The 22,238-nt window shown below is 57.5% G+C and overlaps 1 protein-coding gene across 1 annotated transcript in view; it reads right to left on the reverse strand.

Moving 5' to 3' along the window:
* ONECUT3 (one cut homeobox 3) overlaps positions 1-20,266 on the reverse strand; it is a 28,502-nt gene extending 8,236 nt beyond the window's left edge. The window contains exon 1 of the mRNA XM_054650338.2: positions 19,237-20,266. Coding sequence (XP_054506313.1) covers positions 19,237-20,266 — 1,030 coding nt within the window. The remainder of the gene's footprint in view (positions 1-19,236) is intronic.
* Between the last annotated feature and the right edge of the window lie 1,972 nt (positions 20,267-22,238).

Genomic DNA, 22,238 nt, shown 5'->3' on the forward strand with positions numbered 1-22,238 from the left:
TTCCCTTCTCACACCAAGGTTTTGGTGCCTCAGCCCAGGGAGCAGCTCTGACCCAGCTCAGCTGGATCCAGCATTTGTTTTGCACTGTATATTTTTCTATGTGTACTTTTCTTAGATGTTAGAAATTCATTATTGACCCTAGCAGGTGATCTTTAGGTTTTAGAATGCTGATGGGTGGTAAATTCTTGATTAGAAAGTTTGCAGCTGAAATTTGCCTATGAAGTTAACAAATTAATTTTCTCTCTGTGTGTGTTAATGAACCTAGGATGTTAAGATATTATATTCTTTGACTCTTCCAGTTCAATCTAGAAATAATGCAGTGGATCTGGCCCTGCTGGCCACCCACACCAAGCACCCCCCACATCCCCCACAGCCCCAGGGGTTGGCACCTGGAGGGAAGGGGCTGGAAAGGGAAGCACAAGCCCTCTGTGCCCTGTCGGGTGAGATGGGGGTCCCGATTCGGGCTCAGCCCCAGGACAGCTCATTTCCTCTCCTGCTCTTCTCAAGCCTGGCCTGCCCTTCCAAGGGTGGCATTTGCAGCGTTCCCAGCACTGAAGCAGAGGAGTTTGTGTGGTTTGAGGGCAGCTGAAGCGATACAAAGGACCTGTGGCTGCCGCAGCTCTGCTCGGCTCCATCCCTCCACATCTGCCCTGGTTTTATCCTTGTCCTCCCCAGGTGAGCTGTTCTGGCCCTGGTGCCAGCCACCAAATCCCTCTCAGGGACACCAAAACAGCTTCACATGACTTAAAAAAGATGAGTTTGTTGTTAAAAGCATTTCTTTTCTGCACAGGTTTCATTTCCCACTTGCTTTTCCAGACTCCTTTATGAAGGCAGACCTGGTGCCCTGCTCTGCTCTCCCCAACACCCGGGAGAATGAGGATCAGCTCTGTCGGGAGCATTTCCCCCATTTGTCCTATTTCCTCCCTTTCCAGGCCTGTTTTTTGGACCAGCATCAGCTGCTTTTATTGTTCCAGTGGCCACCGCGCCTGTGGGGAGCTGCTGCCCGGGACTGGAGCGCTGCCGTGGCCAGGCAGGGCTGGGCAGGAGCCCCGGAGCGCTGCTCGGATCTCCTCGCTCCTCTCCCGAGTCAGCAGCACTTAGCGAGACGAGAGCAAATTGGTGCTAATGAAGTGCCGGAGTCAGGCGGCAGCGCCCGGAGGGACGGCAGGGCGGAGGGGATGAGGCTGGAAAAGCTCCATCCCTTGCAATGAGTTTTCCTTGGAGCCAGCTTGTGCTCAGCGCTGGTGCAACAGCCCCAGCTACAGATTCTGGGGGGAAAGGGGGAGTTTGGGGGTTGATTTGTGCCACGGCTGCAGGAGGGGCTGGTGTTGGGTCAGATATTAGGGAAAGGTTCTTCCCTCCGAGGGTGCTGGGCGCTGCCCAGGCTCCCCAGGGAATGGTGCCAAGGCTGCCAGGACAGCACTCCCAGGGATGCTCAGGGTGGGATTGTTGGGGTGGCTCTGCAGGGCTGGACTGATTGGCCCTGAGGGGCCCTTCCAGCTCAGGGGCTGGGGAAGGTGAAACAGGAAAGCCTTATAAATATGATTGTCTGGCAAAAGAGTTTGAGAATATGGAAACTATAAGCGAGATTGAAATGAAAGCAAGCTTTGAGATACCTGAGTTACTGAACAACGAGAAAACAATGGTGTGGCCAGCTGAAGGTGATCCCCTTTTGATGGAACAACACCCTCTGCTTGCAGACAGCTCCAAGGGTCAGTGCAGACCCTGCCAGCTTGGCAGAAGGGGCCCAAAGAGGAGTTTTTAGGGTTTAAAATGTAGCACAGTATGGTAATGTAGTGATTCTTATAGGCTGTATGGAAATGCTATAGGATTTGTATATTGTACTAGATTGGTTAGTGAGAATTAGAATATTCAACACAGAAGAAGATTTATGGTATTGGAATGGGAACTTCGCCCTCTTAGCTCTTGCCTCTTTCTCTCTTACCCTTTTACTCTCTCACCCTCTCATCCCCTCTCCCCTCTCTTCTCTCAGGCCTGCTCTGAGCTGTGGCTGCAGCTCCCAGCAGGGCCCTGCCCCCAGGCCCTTTGCAATAAACCCCAAATTCCCAGCCCTGGCTGCAGAGATCTCTCGTGTCCGTCTGTCCTGACCGTGCTACCCCCCACGCTCCTACACTCAGGATTTTCCATTCTGTGACAACAAGGTAATGCTGGACAAGGAGCCTGTGATGGGAATCCGGGGTGGCATCCCTGTGACACTGAACTTGTTAGTCCATGGATTTTCATTCAGACTGATTCATGCTGTGCTGCAGGATGAGCTCTGTCAGCTGAAGGATCCACTTCCAAGTTTGCTTCTGAAGGACCACTCCTGCAGCTTGAGTTGTTCCAGAATGTGTAAATAATCTTTACTGAATAGGCTAATAAGTTGTAAATTAATAAATTAAAGTATTAATTAAACACAGGGGATTTGCAGATCTACATGTCAGCATTTGGTCCACACACTCTGAATTTCAGATAAATGCAAACTGTGTGAAAGAGAAAACATTTATGGCTGGGGGGGCTGTGCATTCCATTTTCTCCTCACTCCTTCACACAGGAGAGGAGCAGCAAGGATCTCCCTTTGGGATTCCCTTTGGGATTCCCAGCAGCCTGTTCCTGCCTCCAGCTGCTCCTGGAACTCTGAGCAGGGACATTGAGCAAGTTCAGTGGCCATGGCACATCTTTCATCAGGGTGTGCTGGCCCTGAGCTGGTGCCCAGAGAGGGCCCAGAGCCATCATCAGCCACAAACAATGGGCTGGAGACAGGGAAAGAGCAGTGGAGGGGAAAAACCCAAGAGTTTCCTGCATATCCTGATTAAATCTGGTCCTGGGTGCGTTTATGGGGTGTGAGATGGGAAGGTCACAGAATCACAGAATCACTGGGTTGGAAGAGACCTCCAAGAGACCTCCACTGCATTATTTCTAGATTGAACTGGAAGAGTCAAAGAATATAATCCTCTTAACATCCTAGGCCCATTAACACACACACCAGATCATTGAGTCCATCCCAGCCCCAGCACCTCAACTGAACCCTGGCACCCAGTGCCACATCCAGGCTTTGTTAAACACACCCAGGGATGGGGACTTCACCACCTCCCCGGGCAGAACATTCCAGAGCTTTATCACCCTTTCTGTAAAAAACCTTTTCCTGCTATCCAACCTGTATTTCCCTTGGCACAGTTGAGGCTGTGTGCTCTGGTTCTGTCAGTGCTGCCTGGAGAAAGAGCCCAGCCCCAGCTGAGCACAGGCACCTTTCAGGAGCTGCAGAGAGTGATGAGGGCACCCCTGAGTCTCCTTTTATCCAGGCTGAGCACCCCCAGCTCCCTCAGTCCCTTGGGGCTTGGCCGAGTCAGTTCTCAGTGGCTGCTGGATTTCTGCCCCTGGTGCAGGGACAGCCAGGACAGTCTGTAATCCTCAGGGTGGGGTGTGCAGGGTCCCCAGGACCCTCTGAGGGTGGGCAGGATGATGTGCACAGGGCCATCATCTGCTCTGGGTACCTCTGAGCTCCAGCAGTGCATGGCAGGAGGGAGACTCAGCCTGGAGCCCCTCATGGTGTGAGGCTCTACTCCAGGGAGCCCCGGGCATTGACAGCTCTCTGTCAGCCCTTGTCACAGCCCAGCTCCAGTGTGACCCTAAATCTGGCTCCAGTGTGACCCCAAATCCCAGTTTTTCCCACCTGGCACAGAGACTGCATGGGGAGCAGGCCCAGCCCAGCAGGGTCTGGGCCTGAGCACAGCCTGGGGATGAGCTCAGGGAGAGCAGCCTCGGGGGAAGGACCTGGGGTGTTGGTGGGTGAGAGGCTCAGGCTGCCCCGGCCATGGGCACTGAGCCAGAAACCCCCCCTGGGCTGGGCTGAGCCCCCAGCGTGGGCAGCAGGGGAGGGGGGGATTCTGCCCCTGTGCCCCTGTGCTCAGGTGAGACCCCACCTGCAGAGCTGCCCCAGCCCTGGGCACCAGCAGCAGGAGGACGTGGAGCTGCTGGAGCCAGGCCAGAGGAGGCACGGAGATGCTGCAAGGGCTGGAGCCCCTCTGCTCTGGAGCCAGCCTGGCACAGCTGGGGCTGCTCACCTGGACAAGAGGAGGCTCCAGGGACACCTGAGAGCCCCTGGCAGGGCCTGAAGGGGCTCCAGGAGAGCTGCAGAGGGACTGGGGACAAGGCCTGCAGGGACAGGAGCCAGGCAATGGCTCCCAGTGCCAGAGGGCAGGGCTGGATGGGATCTTGGCAATCAGGAATTGTTCCCTGGCAGGGTGGGCAGGCCCTGGCCCAGGGTGCCCAGAGCAGCTGGGGCTGCCCCTGCATCCCTGGCAGTGCCCAAGGCCGGGCTGGACACTGGGGTTTGGAGTAGCCTGGGACAGTGGGAGGTGTCCCTGCCATGGCAGGGGTGGCACTGGATGAGCTTTGAGGTCCCTCACAGCCCAAACCGCGCTGCAATTCTGTGACAATGGCAGGGACACAGCCCCATTGTGTCGCTCGGTGTGGCCCCTCGGGTGTGTCCCCCTCGGGCCCAGGGTGACTCCGGCCCCTCCCGGGCTGAGGGTGAGGAGGGGTCCCAGCCCGCCACCCCCGCCATTCCGCAGCGCTGGTCCCGCCCGCTCCCCCCGTACTGACAATGGTTCGTTCCGCAGCCGCTCTGGGCCGTCCCCGCCGCGCTGGCGCCCCCCTGCGGATGGTCACGCGCGCTCCCCCCCGGGGCGGCGCAGTGGTACAGCCCGGCGCACCCCCCCCCTCTGCCCGATGGACCAGCCCTTGCTCCCCCTTTCCTCAGCTCAATGGGCCGGTCCAGCCGCTCCGCACACACGGGATGGAGCGGTCCACCCGCGCCCCGGTGGGGGGGGAATGGGACCCGGGGGAATGGCCCGACCCGCGTGCGGGGCAGGGAAGCTCCGTGTGCCCCATTGCTGCTCATCCCTGCCCATCGCTGCTCATCGCTGCCCCATCACTGCCCCCGTCACTGCCACATTACTGCCCCCATCGCTGCCCATCACCCATCAATCACTGCCCCATGACATCACTGCTCCATCACACTGCCTCCATCCCTGCCCCATCTACCCCATCCCTGCCCATCACTGCCCCCATCACTTCCCCATCACTGGCCATCGATGTCCATCGCTGGTGAATCATTGCCCCATCAGATCGCTGCCCATCACTGCCCCATTAATGCGCCATCACTGCCCCATCCCTGCCCCCATCACTGCCCATCCCTGCCCCATTACTGCCCATCCTTGCCCCCATCCCCGTCCCCATCACTGCCCCCATCCCTGCCCCGCTATTGCTCCACACATATGCGGCAGTAAAACCACCCCAGACCCCCACCCAGCCACACAACCACGGCCCGCAGCCCCACCGGGACCCCGCTGTCCCCCAGGGTGTCCCCGGGGTGTCCCCCGGGCGCGGTGGCACGGCCGGCACTAAGCCAGTGACTCTTAATCCACCGCCCGGCGTTATTAGTTCAGCTCCCCAGGCATTTCCCGCAGTAATTGCGCTGATCTGCCTGGGATTATGCGCTGCCACCGCAACGATGGATGATGTTTTAATTTGAGCTGGGCATCTCCGGGGAGGGCAGGGCAGGAGCGAGACCCCCTGAGCGCTGGGGAGGACTCAGAGCCTTTTCAGAGTCCCAGTGTGGGGTGCAGGGGCTGCTCAGGGCTGTTTTAGGGTGGAACCTGCGCCCTGGTTGTCCATCAAGCGATGCCCTGGCTGGACAGCAGGGTCCAGTGATCCCAGCTGGGTGGGGATGGGGTTCAGCTCCCCCTGCGTGACTGGGGAGGGCTCTTCCCAAATCCCAAATCCCTGCTGGGCTGGGCTGAACGATCACGGTCCTGGCCCCATCCTGCCGGGAGGGAAACCCACGGGAAAAGGGCTCCTGCCTCCTCCCCTCCAAAGGCAGCAGAGAAACTCCCTCCTCAACGTTACCTTTAAAAATGACCCCCACCCCGCTCTGTTCCTTCTGGTAACGCAGCAATTAATCACGGCGAGGATGGGATAGATTTGTAATCAGCTCCCCCCTCCCACCGCCCCCATTTCGCAGCCCTGGGTGTTTTTCCCGGCTCCCCCGCCCCATTCCGTGTGGGGATGGGGCCAGCGCAGCCCATTGATCCTGCCCGGTCGATTTTATTGAAACTCCCACGAGTGGCTTTAACTGCGTGTTGGATATTGCTGGCACATCACTTTGATGGCGACGTGACCGGCGGGAGCTCACGGGCAGGTTTGAGGGGAGGGCTGCAGGATCCATCCCGCAGGAGCTGCCCCATTCCTTGCCGTATTCCCTGCCCCTATTCCTTACCCCATTCCCTGCTCTATTCCCTGCCCCTATTCCTTATCCTATTCTTTACCCTATTCCCTGCCCTAATTCCTGCCCCATTCCCTGTCCCCATTCCCTGCCCCTATTCCTTACCCTATTCCCTGCCCCATTCCCTGTCCCCATTCCCAACCCCATTCCCTGCCCCTATTCCTTATCCTATTCTTTGCCCTATTCCCTGTCCCCATTCCCTGCCCCTATTCCTTACCCTATTCCCTGCCCCATTCCCTGTGCATTCCCAACCCCATTCCCTGCCCCTATTCCTTACCCTGTTCCCTTCCCCTATTCCCTCTGCATCCCCTGCCCCATTCCCTGCCCCTACTCCTTATCCTATTCCATGCCCCTATTCCTTACCCTATTCCCTGTGCATTCCCTGCCCTATTCTCTTCCCCATTCCCTGCATCTATTACCAGCCCTATTCCCTTCCCCTATTCCCTGTGCATTCCCTGTCCCATTCCCTGCCCTATTCTTTATCCTATTTCTTACCCCATTCCCTGCCCCACTCCCTGCCTCTATTCCCTGTCCCATTCCCTGCCCTGCTTGCTCCCTGCCCCTATTCCCTTTCCCCATTCTCCGCCCCTATATCCTGTCCCCATTCCCAGCCCTATTCCCTGCCCTATTCCTTATCCTATTCTTTACCCCATTCCCAGCCCATTCCCTGCCCTATTCCTTATCCGATTCTTTACCCCATTCCCTGCCCTATTCCCTGCCCCATTCCCACCCCCATTCCCTACTCTATTCCCTGCCCCAATTCCCAGCCCCATTCCCAGCCCTATTCCTTATCTTATTCCTTACCCTATTCCTTGCCCCATTCTCTGGCCCTATATCCTGTCCCCATTCCCTGCCCTATTCCTTATCCTATTCTTTACCCTATTCCCTGCCCCTATTCCCTTGCCCCATTCTCTGCCCCTATATCCTGTTCCCATTCCCTGCCCCTATTCCCTGCCCCTATTCCCTGCCCCATTCCCTGCCCTATTCCTTATCCTATTCTTTACCCCATTCCCTGCCCCATTCCCAGCCCATTCCTGCCCCTATTCCCTGTCCCCATTCCCTGCCTGTCCCCCGGGCTTTCCCCCAAACGTGGGACAGTAGATTGGGACAGCAGAGCTGGGGAAGGGGCTTGGGATGGTTCCAGGGAATGGTTTCTCTTGGAAAAGGGTTGGGGGGTAAAATGTGTTGAGGAGGAAAGGAGAGAGTGAAGGGGGAAAAGAGCAAAGAAAAATGAGTCAAGAGGAAAGGGAATAAAGCGAAGGAAGAGAGGGAAAAGGGAGAAGAGGGAAAGGAGGAGATGCAGAAGAAGAGAGAAAAAGGGAAAGAAAAATAAATAAGAAAAAAAAAGAGAAAAGGAGAAATATAAGGAAAGGAAAAGAGAAAGATAGGAAAAGGAGAAAGAAAAAGGAAGAATAAAAAGAGAAATGAAGGGAGAAAGTGAAAGAAAGGGGGTGAAAAGGGAGAAAAAGAAAAGGTAAAGAAGAAAGGGAAAAGGGAAAAGAAAACAAGGAGGGGGAAGAGCAAAGGGAGGAGAGGAGGGAGCGAGGGGACCCTGGGGTGGCACAGCCCGAGGCAATGCCCAGCAGCCCCTTGGCTTCCCCTTCCCACTCCTGCCTCTTTTCTGCCATTCTTGCACAGCAAGAGACACTGCCAGGCACTGCCAGTGACAGTGGCACTGCCAGGGCACTGAGAGGTGGCACTGCCAGGCACTGCCAGGTGACAGTGACAGTGACGCTGCGAGGTGACAGTGGCACTGCCAGGGCACTGCCAGGTGGCACTGCCAGGTGACACTGCCAGGTGCTGCCCCCTCCCTCCAGCTGCACCCTGGGGGTTCCTGGGCCGGGCTCGGCTCTGGGATGAATCCCTCATCCAGAGGAAGCACAAACCCTCCACAAACCCCCTGAAAAGCACTGGGGTACAAGGCTGAGGGGGGTCTGAACCCCTAAATGTCCCCCAGGGTCCCTTTTCCCGAGGATGAAGAACCTGGCTCACCCCCAGGTAACCACAGCAGGGCCACCACCTCACCATGGTGACAAAAACCAGAGCAAAGAAATCATCTGGGTTTTTCTTGGGGGTGGTGAAGGCAGAGGAATCAGCATTTTGGGGTGAAAAAGGCTGTTAGGGTTTTGGGGAGATGCTTTCAGAATTTTTCCAGGAAAAGCCAACTGGTTTGGAATCATCTTTCCTTGAATAAATGCCCTGATTTTGACATTTTTCTTTCAATTTCTGTTTTCTGGCTGCCTGTGTGTGCAGGCAAGTGAGCCAGTGCCTTTGGGCAGCCCAGCAGAGGAGCTCCCAGGGAAACACCAGGACAGGGATTTGCTGATTCCACTTGAGAAATGTCACCAAAATCCCACAGCTTGGCCCCAAAAAGAGGATTAACATCAGACATTGATTCAGGCATCCATTTCCAGAGGCCTTGGGGTCACTCTGAAGCCTGGCAGGGCAGTGTCACCATCCCACCCTCTCCCTGCCCTATTCCCTGCCTCTATTTCCTTCCCCTATTCCCTGCTCTATTCCCTGCCCTATTTGCCCCCATTCCCTGCCCTATTGCCTGCTCTATTCCCTGCCCCTATTTCCTGCCCCATTCCCTTCCCCAATTCCCTTCCCCTATTCCCTGCTCTACTCCCAGCCCCATTCTCAGCCCTATTTACTCCCATTCCCTGCCCTATTCCCTTCCCCTATTTCCTGCTCCATTCCCTTCCTCTATTCCCTGCCCTATTTCCTGCCCTATTCCCTTCCCCTACTCCCTGCCCCATTCCCTGCCCCTATTCTCTGCCCTTATTCCCTATCCCCATTCCCTGTTCTATTCCCTGCCCCATTCTCTGCCCCTATTCCCTTCCCCATTCCCAGCCCCATTCCCTGCCCCTATTCCCTTCCCCTACTCCCTGTTCTATTCCCTTCCCCATTCCCAGCCCCATTCCCTGCCCCTATTCCCTTCCCCTACTCCCTGTTCTATTCTCTGCCCCATTCCCTGTCCCATTTGCCCCCATTCCCTATCCCCATTCCCTGTTCTATTCCCTTCCCCATTCCCTGCCCTATTCCCTATCCCCATTCCCTGTTCTATTCCCTGCCCCATCCCCTATTTGCCCCCATTCCCTATCCTCATTCCCTGCCCTATTCCCTGGAGTTGGGGGGCGGATGGGGAAGGGCCCCCCCCATTCTGGGGAGGCTCTGGAAGCCCAAACCCCTTTGGCATCGAGCATCCAGCATCGCATTCCAGCCCAGCTGCGCCAGGTGCGGCTCCATCCACGCAGGAACCGCAGCGAGACCCGCCCCCACCCCGGGCTGGGATTATCCGGGGGTTCCGCGCCGGGGCAAACAAGGGACACTCGGAAAATGGGGGAAAAAACCACGAAATAGGGGCAGATCTGTGTGAAAATGGCAGGGGTGGGGTCTGCCGCGGTGGGAGCAGCTCCCGGAGCGCTGAGATCTCTGTCAGCCCCTGATGCTATCGCCCGTCAGCAGCTCCCGCTGCATTTGCAATTTTAGCCCTGGTGGAGAAGCTTCGCTCGTTACCTGCTCCTTATCGGCCGCGGGAGCAGCGTGGCTCCCACAAAGCGACCTCGAAACGCTCCGGGGCACCGGAGAATTTTTCCTTGGTCCAAAGATCCAGCTAAGTTACCGTTCCTTTTGCATTTCCCACTAAAATCTGCTTGGGAAAGACTCTATGGAGGGAAGACCCATCCCTAGTATATTCTCTGATAATACACCAAGCCTGAAATTACAGATTTGGGGTAAATGCTAAAAAGAAACTGTTAACAGAGTTCAGGGAAGTTTCAATTCACTACAGGAGACATTTCTGTAGCAGTAGGTTGGACAAAATGTTTATGAGAGATGATAGTTGATCCTGGAATCAGTCAGGATATGAATCAAGGTCTTGAGATCTCTTTCAGATGTATGGTTCCACATTGTCTCAGTCATCTTCCAACCACCTTCCAATGCCTCCCTTCCTCGGGTTTCATAACCTGGTGCTGTCAGAGCTCTGCCCTGCACTGTTCATCCCCTCTGCTGCCCAGGGAAACTGAGGCACGAGGGGGGTGCTCATCCATGGCCATGTCATGGCTCGTGTCTCTTCCACGTGGTGGCTTTGGGACATTTCCCAGGGGTCAAAGCCACCCTTGCCATGGCCTTGGCTGCCCCAGACCGTGCCCTGCCCGTGCTGTGGGCACTCCTTGGAGCCCGAGGTGTTTCCCCTGCTCTTGGCCCTTTTGGGGTTTGTAAGGTCCCTGACAGCCAAACCGGGCACTTTGGGTTCCCACAGAGCCCCCTCAGCGCACCCAAACCCCCAGGCCTGAATATCTGGGGCTCTCTGGAGTCATTCCTGCAGCAGGAGAGCTCAGCTCTGCTCCAGCCTGATGGGATGGGAGACCTGCAGCTCCCCTTGCTGCCTCGTCCTGCCGAGCCCTGAGCTCAGCAGAGTGGGCTTGGTACCCCTGGCCTGGCAGCAGCAGCAGCAAAAGCTGCAATTTGCTCTTCCTTTTTTATTTTTTTTTTTCTTTTCTTTTTTGGGAGGTTTTTTTGGGGTTTTTTTTGTCAAGATGTTGGGATTTTCCTCCCTCCTCTGCAAACAAGGAGAATACAGCCAGTCCCAGCCTTCCCTGCTTTCCCCTCCTGTTCCATTTGGAAATTTTTCATTTCCTTCTCCCAGGCTGGGCAGAGCTGAGGCACCCTCAGTATGCCAGGGCTGACGAGGTTTCCCAAATCCCAAAGGGAATCCAAGCAATAGAAGCAACCTGCCCATCTCAGCCCAGCATCCCTGCATGCCCCCATGTGGGCAAGGCTTGACTTCAGCACCTGTGAAACACCTAGAACCCAACTCCTCCAGACATAAAACACCCGTGGAATGGCTTTAAAATCACTTCTGAACCTCCTCTCCTTGCACTGCAAAACCACCGTTATTTAGAGCATTGAGGCAGATCCCTAATGGAATATATATATATATATATATATATATATATTTATTTATTTATTTATTTATTTATTTATATTTTTATATATATATATACATATGTTCCATTATATCTATTTCAAGAATGACCCTAATAACTGAACAAAATTATATATAATTTTATATTTATAATGACTAGAAATAAAAAGAAAAATAATTATAAATATAATATAAAATAAATAATATTAAAGATATTTTTATATATTTTTAATAAATAACTTAAGCAATAACTTAGCAAATTTATATATACATTATATATATGTATACAATTTATATTTATTAATATTTATTTATACATATATATTTATATATATGTATAAAAATAACTTAGCACATATATATGTGTGTATGTATATATATATATATATATATATACATAATATATATATATATATAAACATAAATTTTCTAAGTTATTAGGGTCATCCTTGAAATCCTATCCATGTCCATACAAACATCTCTCAATTTTAATATTGGGTCCTTATTTTTTAAATATCCTGGTCCCTCTTTCCAGCACCAGAGAATCCACGTTGCCTCTTTTCTTTGCTATTTTTTAACAACACCAGACGTTTTAAAAATCCATTTCTCCCATCCAAGCCAGACTTGCTTTACATCTTGCTGGATACAGAGATTTCCCTGTATCATTTGAGGCATTAACGAGATTTTTGAATTTCCATTAAATCAGCAAATTTTGCCGCTCAGCGGCCTCAGTCGTGCACGGAGCCAGGATTAAACACACTCCAGGAGCTGCCAAAAGCTGCTGCTCGCCAGCACCTCCCTGCATGGCTTTTGGATGAGGATGGAGGGGAACATTTTGGACTCCACCTTCCCTTTTGGGCCGGTTTCCAACCCCAGGGGCTGCCCCAACCTCTCTGCGCTGCCCTTGGGGCTGTGCAGGAGCAGGGCCATGGCCAGGTGCACATCCCAGCTGGGTCAGACCATGTCCCAGGCTGATGGCACCTGGCCTGGGTTCATGGCACCTGGCCTGGGTTGATGGGACTCATCCTGGGCTCCTTTAAGCCTCAGCTTCATGCCAATCTCCAGGAATTTGCACATCTCAGCTCAAATCCAAAAAAGAGGCCAGGCCAGAGCCATGAACGTGGGTATGGGGTGAGGGCAGATCAAAGCTGCCCAATGCCTCCATTCCTGCTCAGGGCTGGCCTCCCTCTGCTGGAACCTTTCCAAAAACCCCAGGGAACCTCAGAGACTCTTCCTGTCTTGGGGAAGGTGACTGGTCCAGTTCTGTCCGAGCCAGGAAAGCAGCAATTCCCACAGGGAACATGGCCTGTCCTGCTGGGATTCTCTCCCAGCATCCCAAACTGCTCCCAAGGTCTGGAGCAGGAGGAGCATTTCCACACCCCCACTGAGCTGCCAAGGCACAGTTCCTTCAAGCCAGGCTCTGATGGAGTTTATTTCATTTTAAATCTCATTTTTGTGTTTGTGTTTCCAGTCAGCCATCACCACCCTGCTGCAATCCCAGGACAGCCTCACACCAGGAGCCCTCTGTGCCAGGAGATTTCTGCAGGGATTTTTGTTTCCTTTACACCCAGGTGATGCCCAGGGCAAGGCAGGACATTGCCAAGGCAGGAAAACACCAGCCTGGGCCCTGCCTCTGCTCTTTTGCCTTCACCATCCCTCTGCTTCCTCTGCTTTTTTGGCACCAAGGGAGCTGGGCAGAAAATGCAGTGATGGGAGCACAGAGCTCCTCAGCCCCTCAGTGGGGCACAGCTGCCCCCCAGAGCCACAGACTCCCCAGCCCTGCACCTGCCTCTGAGCAGAATGAGAAAATATTGGATTTGTTTTGTGAAGGGAAAAAAAATAAAAAAATAATAATAAAAAAAATCCAATATTCTGTCTGCGATCCCAGACTCCGTGCCTGGTTATGGCAGGAAAATGCTGTAAATCTCCCCTTTCTCCACCAGCTGGGAGAGAAAAACCCATTTTCTTTTAATATTCTTATTTTTCTCCTGGTCTAAGCCCCATCATTTTGCAGTCAGCTCTGCAATCTCTTTGTTGACCAGGGCTTAAACCTGCTCTCCCGGCTCCCCCGACCCCGGGAAGTCGCCTCGCACACCCTTCCCAGCAGCTCCCAGGCAGCGGCAATGAGATTTTAATAGATGTATTTTCAAATTAGTTCTGGGCCTTTCAAGACTTATCAGTTAAATGAGGTTTTTCAAATTGATTCAAAGGTCACTCCGAGAGTTTTCTCTTCTCTGTTATCTCTCCCTTATGGTTTCAGTGGCGATTGACAGGACAAGGAAAAAAATTATCACCCCCGTGTTGTACACCCAGAAAAAGATAAACCCAACAAAAACCCACCCAAAACGCGAACCCAAATTAAAAGGAGGCGGCAAGAAAAGCCCCAGGCGTGACCCCCGGGGCTGGGGCGATGCGCAGAGCCCGTGGGGGATTTGGGGAGCAGCGTTTGGGGGAGCAGAACCCGCGGGCGCGGGTGGGTGGCAGAGGGGAGCTCGTTTCCTGGGGGTGTGGGGAAGGAACCCCATTTAATGTTTAACCTGCGGGAGGTTTATTGGCCCCTTCTGAGGCGCAGATTAGGAGCAAACAGAAAAACAGCCGCGGGCGGAGCGAGGCGGCCCCGCCGAGCTGATAAGGCGGTGGCGCGGAGGGTGCGGGGAGCTGCGGGACACGGGCAGTGGGGGGGACCGGGAGATGCGGGGTTTGGGAATGAGGGACACCGGGAGCTGCGGGGTTCAGGAATGAGGGACACCGGGAGCTATGGGGTTCAGGAATGAGGGACACTAGGAGCTGCGGGGTTCGGGAATGAGGGACACCAGGAGCTGCGGGGTTCGGGAATGAGGGACACCGGGAGCTGCGGGGTTCAGGAATGAGGGACACCGGGAGCTGCGGGGTTCGGGCAATGAGGGACACCAGGAGCTGCGGGACACGGGCAGTGAGGGACACGAGGAGCTGCGGGGTTCAGGAATGAGGGACACCGGGAGCTGCGGGGTTTGGGGATGAGGGACACGAGGAGCTGCGGGGTTCAGGAATGAGGGACACCGGGAGCTGCGGGGTTCGGGAATGAGGGACACGAGGAGCTGCGGGGTTCAGGAATGAGGGACACCGGGAGCTGTGGGGTTCGGGAATGAGGGACACCAGGAGCTGCGGGACACGGGGTTCAGGAATGAGGGACACCAGGAGCTGCGGGGTTTAGGAATGAGGGACACCAGGAGCTGCAGGACACGGGGTTCGGGCATTGAGGGACACCAGGAGCTGCGGGACATGGGGTTCGGGCAATGAGGGACACCAGGAGCTGCGGGGTTCAGGAGTGAGGGACATCAGGAGCTGCGGGACACTGGGTTCGGGCATTGAGGGACACCGGGAGCTGCGGGACAGGGGCAGTGGGGGACACCAAGAGCTGCGGGACACTGGGTTCGGGCAATGAGGGACAGCAGTAGCTGCGGGGTTCAGGCAGTGAGGGACACCGGGAGCTGCGGGACACGGGGTTCAGGAATGAGGGACACCGGGAGCTGCGGGACACGGGCAGTGGGGGATACCGGGAGCTGCGTGGTTCAGGAATGAGGGACACCAGGAGCTGCGGGCCACGGCGCAGGGAGAGCAGCGCAGCGCGCAGCGGCCGCACCCGCGCAGCCGGGGACGCCGGCGGTGGCTGCTCCGTGCGGGCGGCTCCGCACCGCTGAGAAAGTCGCCTCTAATTCACCAAATCCCAAAACTTGCTTCAAAAGGGACCGTAAAGCTCATCTCGTTCCAACTATATTTATGAGCTAAAAAAAAAATTAAAAAATTAGCAAAATAAAATAGTAATTTAAGAAAAAAATTAAGAAATTCAAATTTTAGAAAAAGTATATATATAACCCAAACCTAAGCAAAAAACCCCGCACTTTTTAAGGTTTGGTTTGGTGGTTTTTGTTTTTTGCTGGGACAAAGCTTTGCCTCCTTTCCCGAATCTTTCTCCGACTCCTTGCGTGGGCAGCTCTCCCGGGCCGGGAGGAGCCGCTGCGAGCCGGGAGCCCCAAAATCTCGTTTTCGCCCATTTTACAGCGACAAAACCCATTCGCTCCCGGTCCTCCAAAGCTCTCCGCGGCTGCGGCGCCTTTTTCCCGTCGCCTGCGGCCACGCGCGGATCGAAAGCAACGAAACCGTGCGCGGTTTTCTGCCGCTCTCCCGGGCCAGAGCCGGGCCGGGGCCGGGGCCGCCCGGTGCTCGGTGGCCGCGGGCCGGGAGGAGCCGACGTTGGGCCAAAGTCGTTTGAAAGAGGCTGAAATTAAAACAAAACTCGTGAAAAAAAAAATTAAAAATTTTATACATTTCCCGAGGTTTTACTCAGCGCCATCTTGTCCCTTTTTCTATCACGTCACGTGTATTAATTCGCGGTATTAATTAGTGATATTAATTATTGGTGTTGTCAAAGCTCTCGGGCATTTGTCTTGGCCCAGCCCCGCGGTCGTGCTCGCAGTTCCGGGGTGGTTTTGGGGTTTGTGTTGAAAAACGACGCTTTGTGCTGCGGTGGAGACATGTGCGGGGAAGGGATTCATGGGAAAGGGAGAATCAAAAAAGAAAGGAAAGGAAAGAAAGGAAAAGGAAGGAAAATAATGGAAAAGAATGGAAAGAAAAGAAAGGAAAAGTAAGGAAAATAATGGAAAAGAAAGGAAAAGAAAGGAAAAGAAAGGAAGAAAGCAAGAAAAATGAAAGAAAGAAGGAAGGCAAGAAAGAAAGTCAGAAGGCAAGAAGGCAAGAGAGGGAGAAAGAGAAAGAGAGAAAGAGAGAAGGAGAGAAAGAGAGAAAGAGAGAAAGAGAGAAAGAGAGAAAGAAAGAAAGAAAGAAAGAAAGAAAGAAAGAAAGAAAGAAAGAAAGAAAGAAAGAAAGAAAGAAAGAGAAAGAAAGAAAACGAAAAAAAACCAAGATAAAACAAAAAAAAATTAAAATGAAGAACGAAAAAACCGAGGTGGGGGGTGAGGGGCGGAAGTGTTAATGGAAAAATAAAACGAAAGGTTGGAGAGGGGAAAGGAGAAGCGAATGGGGCCCCTCGGGGCCAGCCGCACCCCACGCGCGGGGGTGAATTCCACGCACAGCCGGGGGAATCCGCGGCAGGAGGGATCCCCGAGAGCCCTTGGAGCGGGGAACGCTCCCGAGAAATAACCAGGAGCGAATTTCCTGGTGCTGAGTGTCGGAATAAATCGGGGGTGGGCAGGGGGTTCCCGCTGGAGGGGGCTGGGATGGGAGCGCACCCAGGGCCACGCGAGGCACCCCCTGCCCACGGACACGCGGGGATGGGGGCGCAGGAACGCTCCCAGCTCCCCCATCGCCCCTCGGGGACGGAGCCGGGGCCTTTCCCGCCCCCAGGGCACGGGGGTTTAGCGGCTGCGGGTCACAGCCGTGCGGGGACCCCCAGAAGTGGCACCGTGGGAGCTCAGCGTCCCCCCAACACTCCCAGGTTGGTGGGGATTAATCTGGAGCGGGCCCGGGGGGCTGCGGCCGCCACTCGGGGCCGCAGAGATGAACGGCCCGAGGGGACGGGCTGGGCACCGCCAGATGCTGCCCAGATGTTTCTCCGTGGGACCCCTCCTCTTCTGCCGAGCCCCTTGGGGCGAGCGGGGCCGGAGGGAGCCCGGGGCGGCCGGAGCTGCAGCCCCCTCATCTCCCAGCTGAATAATTAATGGTTCATCTGCGGAGGGGCGGCGGGACGGGGGGAACTGGGCTGGAAAGAGGAGAAAAGCGGCGGGTGCCATTTCTAGGGGCCCGGCGTGGTCATCGATCCGCGGCTCACTGACTCGGACTAATCCATCAGATGGACTCCTGCGGCCCCGGACCGGGACCAGGACCAGGGCTAGGATCAAAAATAGAAACAAAAAAAAAGAAAAAAGAGAAGAGGAATAAGAATAGGACCGGGTCCAGAACCAGGACCAAGACCAGGAACAAGAATAGGAATAGAACCAGGAGCAGAACGAGGAATAGGACCAGAAAGAGAAATAGGAATAGAACCAGGACAGAAGCAGGAATAGGATCAGAACCAGTACCAGTCCGTGCCCCGGCCGTGCCACACGAACACAAAAGTCGAACAATTTTTTTTTTTTTTTTTTTTTGCCTTTTACGGGGAAAGAAAAATTAAAAATTCTTCTCGCCGCCCAGGTCCCTTCCCTGCTTGCCGGGGGCCGAGGGTGGCAACCATGCGGAGCCCTCCAGGCCCCCAGCCTGGAAAAGAACGGGAAAGGACGAGCGCGCTCACCCCGAGGCCTCGGGCCGGGGATTCACCGGCATCGATCGGGGGGCTCGGGCCCGGCCCCCCCAGCGCTGCCCCTTCCCCCGAAGCCGCCGCTCGGGGCGGCCGGGCCGGGGCTGAGCCCGGGGCGGACCCAGGGCCGGGCCCGGGCGGGCGGGAGGGCGGCAGGAGCGAAACGAAAGCGGGACCCGGCGGGGCTCGGGGCCGGAACAAAGCGGCAGCACCGGGGGGGCAGCTCGGCCGAGCCCCTCCGGGAGCCGCGTGGGGCGGTCGGTCCCGCGTGGGGAGCGAGGAGCGGCACGGGCAGGGTCAGCACGGGAGGCTGGGCCGGTGGCTTGTGGATTTGTGGATTTTTTCCTGTTTTCACGGACAGCAAATGAACAAACCCCGTTGCCCGGAAATCTGGGGGGTTAATTCCTGTAAATAATGGGGACATGGCGGCTCTGGCGGCGGGGGAAACGGCGCCGGGGAAGAAAAATAATTTTGGGGAGAATAAACCTCCCACGGCGGCGCGAGGAGCAAAGAGGGGACAGCAGGGACAGGGACCCTACGAGCCGGTTCGGGGACAGGTATCCCTGACCCGGGCCGGGGACAAGGACGTCTCCAGGCGGGCCGAGAAGAGGGTTCCCCCTGAGCTTCCCCCAGCTGCGGCCGCCTTTTTATCATCACCATCACGGATATTTTAAATTATTATTACTACTATTATTTTTGAATTATTCATTATTATTTCTAATTCTGGCGAGGCAGAAGCCCGAGCCCGCTGCTCAATTAGCCCCAACAACGGGGGCATTAAACGGCCGATAGCGGCAGTGTTTAAATCTTTATTTACCAGAACCTTGTAAAGCCAGGAACAATTTGCATTCTATTAACTGCTTTTCAATAGGGCATCGACTGGAACTAAAAGATGCCACTACCCTGCCCTAATTAAAGAGCAACTGAATTACACTAAATACATATGAACGCTGCTCTTCCCCATAAATAACGGCGGGTCCTCGTCGCTGCCTTTGCCCGTCCCTACGGGGAGCTCGGATTTCTTAAAAAATAAATTACAAACCACTAACGTGTGTTTTATCCGCCACGGCTCGGCCCCGCGGAGCCAGGAGCTCCAGCCGCGTTTCCGGGGGAGCGGCTCTGGGCCGGGGCTGGCCGGGAGCACCGGGCACGTCCCCGCTCGCCGCTGTCCCCTCGGTCGCACCCTCCGGCCCCTTCCCCGCGACCCCCGCCCGCCCTCGGCTCAGATCGCCGCGTTCCTCCAGCACAGCCTCGGCGGGGAACGGCGCTGCGGGACCTCGAGGCAGCCGGGGATTGAGACACGGGGCAGGCGGGGCTGGGTCCTTCTGCCGGGGCAGCTCCTGCCCGGAGATTCCCCTGAGCGCGGCCCCGGGACCGAGAGGCGGCGGCCGAAGCGACGGCGGAGGAGTTCCAGGGTTCTGCCGGCGCCACGGGGCCGGTTCGGCGGCACCGAGAGGGAAATCCCCAAAGCAGGAGAACGGGCGGCGGCCAACGGGCACATCTCGGCTCCCTCCAGCCGCGAGCCCGCACCTCTCGCGGGCAGCAGCAGGCCCGGAAAGGCGGGAGGTCGCCTTAGGTATAACTCACCTTAAACAGAAATTCCTTCCCTTTGGTTTTAAGGTCACAAACCGGGTCGGTAACACCGCCCGGGCCCGGCCCCAGTTCGCGATGGCAACCCCGGAACCCCCGAGGGTTCCCACGCGTGTTCTCAGCACCCCCTGACCCACCCGTGGAGGTGCGGGGCGGCCCGAGCCGAGCCGAGCCGAGCCGAGCCGAGCCGTGTCCTACCTGCCAGTCTGAGCGCCGACATCCTCTGAAATTCCGGCTCCTGCAACCATTTCCACATCCTGCGGAAAGTCTCCCGGCCGGACTTGAGCTTACTCCAGGGCTTGGGGTTCCGCAGCAGGTCCGAGAGGGTCCCCTGGGAGCGGCACAAGATCCTCTGCGCGAAGATGGCCTGCGGGATGCTGTACCGCTTCAGCTCGGCCGTGATCCTCTGGGCCACCTCCTTGGTGTTGATCTCCTCCACCTGCCCGGAGCCGCCGGGCTGGGAGCCGGGGCCGGGCGCCGGGCGCTCCCGCTCGCCCAGCAGCGAGGCTCCGGGCTGCCCGTGCGGGTGCCCGTGCGGGTGCATCCCGTTGAGCGGCGGCATCATGGCCGAGCTGGGCGCCGCCAGCCCCCGCGCCAGGTGCTCCTCGCCCCGGGACAGCATCGCGGCGTGCGAGTCGAAGCCGTTGGGCGAGAGCATCTTCTCGTTGGGCAAGTGGCCGGCGGGGCCGTAGGGGGCCAGCGGCTGCTGGGCGTTGTGGAGGCTGCCCAGCCCGTTGGGCAGCGGCGATAGGGGCTGCCCCATGGCCGGCATGTCCTTGGGGTAGTGGCTGTAGAGGTTGCCCATGGAGGCCAAGCTCCGCTCGTCGCGCATGAGGGTGAAGCTACCGCTGACGTTGCCGGCCAGGCGCTGGTGCGGGTGGTGGTGGTGGTGGTGGTGGTGCGGGTGGTGGAACTTCTCCGAGACGGTGGAGATGGGCGGCAGGTGCTGCAGGGGAGTCAGCGTGGTGTAGGTGCTGCTCAGGCTCATGCCGGAGGGCGACTCGCAGGACATGCTCATGGCGGGGTGCAGCGGGGCTCCCAGGCTGTGCTCGCCGCGGTAGTCGCCCCCCTCCAGGATGGAGGCCATGCCCGAGACCATGGCGGGCCGGCCGTGCGGCACCAGGTTGCGGTGCGAGCTCTGCCGCCCGTGCGCGGGGCTCAGCAGCTCGGCGGGCTGCGAGTGCGGGACTCCGTGCAGGCTGCCCAGGTTCTCCATCGCCAGCTCCATGGTGGCCGCCGGGCTCTGCCGCTGCCTCGCCCGCTCGCTCGCTGCCTTCCTCCCCCACCCCCCCGCCGCCGCCGCCGCCGCCTCCTCCTCCTCCTCCTCCTCCACCGCCGCCCCCCCTCCCCGCGCCGGCTGCCCGGATTAATTCAGACTCCGCGCCCGGGGATCGATGTCCGCGCCCCGCGGTCAGGCCGGCATGGCGCGCCCGCCGCCCGCCCTGCCGGGCGCGGGGCTGGGGGCGCGGGGCTGGGGGCGCGGGGCGCTGCGCGGGGCGCGGGGCTCGGTGCGGGGCGGCTGCGGAGCCTCGGCCGCCGGCTCCCGGCAGCCTCGCTCTGGCCCGCGGCGTGACGTCAGCGCCGCCCCGCCCCGCCCCCCCCGGCGGACCGAGCCGCCCCCCCCCGCCCCTCTCCCGGTGCCGCGGGGAGCGCCCGCAGCCGGACCCCGCCGGGGTCACCTTCCCCCGCCCCGCCCCGCCCCGCGGTGACACCGCCGCCCCGGGGTGACCCCGCTGCCACCGGCCTGACCCTCCCCGCACCGGCTGTCGCGCCCTCCCCGCCGCACCCGGTGCCCAGCGGGTGCCGAGCGCCCACCTGCGCCCCCGCACATCTGGCTGGCCCCAGGCCGCTGCCTGTGCGCACATCTGCCTGTGCCAGCCACACCTGGATGTGCCTGTACCCAGCGTTCCCAACACCCCCTGTCCCCCGCTGCCTGCCCCGTGCCCTTCCCAAGGGCCTGGTTGTCCCTTTCTACCCCAAATATCCTGTCCCGCACCCCCGGGGTTCCCCACGCGTGTCCCCCCCCCGTCCCCACGCGTGTCCCCCCGTCCCCACGCGAGTCCCCTGCCCCTCGGCGGGCGCTGGCGAGGTGGCCTTGGCACGGGGAGGGGAGGTGACAGGGACACGCTTGGAGAGACACACGGTTCTGCAGGGCCCTGAGCAGCGGTGCTGGAGGAGGAAAAAAAAAAAGAAGGAAGGAAGGAAAGGGAAAGGGAAAGAATGAATCGAAATGGAAAATGGAAAACGCGAAGAGAAAATGGAAAATGAAATGGGAAAATGGAGAATGGAAAGAGAAAATTGAAAGGGAAAAGGGAAATGGGAAGGTAAAGGAAAGGCGGTGAGGAAGACTGGATGAAGGGACAACGTGAACCGGTTTTCGGTCACGGGAGGGGCGGCTGCTCGGTGTCCTTCCAGAAGGGTTTTCAGCTGGCCCCGGCCCCGTTACCCCGAGCTGGGCTCCCCGGGCAATCCCGGCCTTTCCCGGCCGTGTCCGCTCCCCCAGGCCGGCACATGCCGGTTTCCCAAGCTTTATTGAACAGACCGAAAAAATAAAAATAAAATCCATCGCTTCCTGCGGGTGGGGCCCCCCAGCCCCGTGCGGGCTGCTCAGCTCCCGGCCCCTGCCGGGCTCCCGGCGGCTTCCACAGGGAGGGACGAGCTGGGAGCCCCGGTGTGGGGTGGCAGCGGAGGGACAGCAGGGCCTGGCCCTTCCGGGGGTGTTCGTGGTGACCCACCCCGCACTCCCCAGCTCAGGGGGTAATTCAGCCAAATCCCGTCCAAATTCAGGGCTTTTAACACGAGCCATCTCCAGCCACCTCACCCCATCTCAATCCATCCGTTCCATCCATCGCATCACATCCCATCCATCCCATAGTTTTCTATCCCATCTGGCACCTTCACCGGGAAGTCAATTAAGCGCCCAGTTCATTAAAATAAAGCCCCGCAAATTCCCGGGACGTGAGAGCGAGGGTAGGTGATGATCGGAGGGGAGGGGGGTCCTCCCCTCTGCCCCTTTTCTGCCCCTTACACCGCGATCCAGCCCCCGGAGCCGGCGTGGGGAAGGACTCCGGCCCCCCTTGGCCTCCCCCTCGGTTTATTCCGGCCTGGAGGGCCCGGGGACCGCGAGCAGGACCCCCGAGATGGAGGGAACCAGCCGGGCGGGGGGACTTTCGGGCAGGTAACGGGACCGGAGCCTGTCA

Source organism: Agelaius phoeniceus, chromosome 29, assembly GCF_051311805.1.
Source record: "Agelaius phoeniceus isolate bAgePho1 chromosome 29, bAgePho1.hap1, whole genome shotgun sequence".
NCBI classification, from domain to species: domain Eukaryota; kingdom Metazoa; phylum Chordata; class Aves; order Passeriformes; family Icteridae; genus Agelaius; species Agelaius phoeniceus.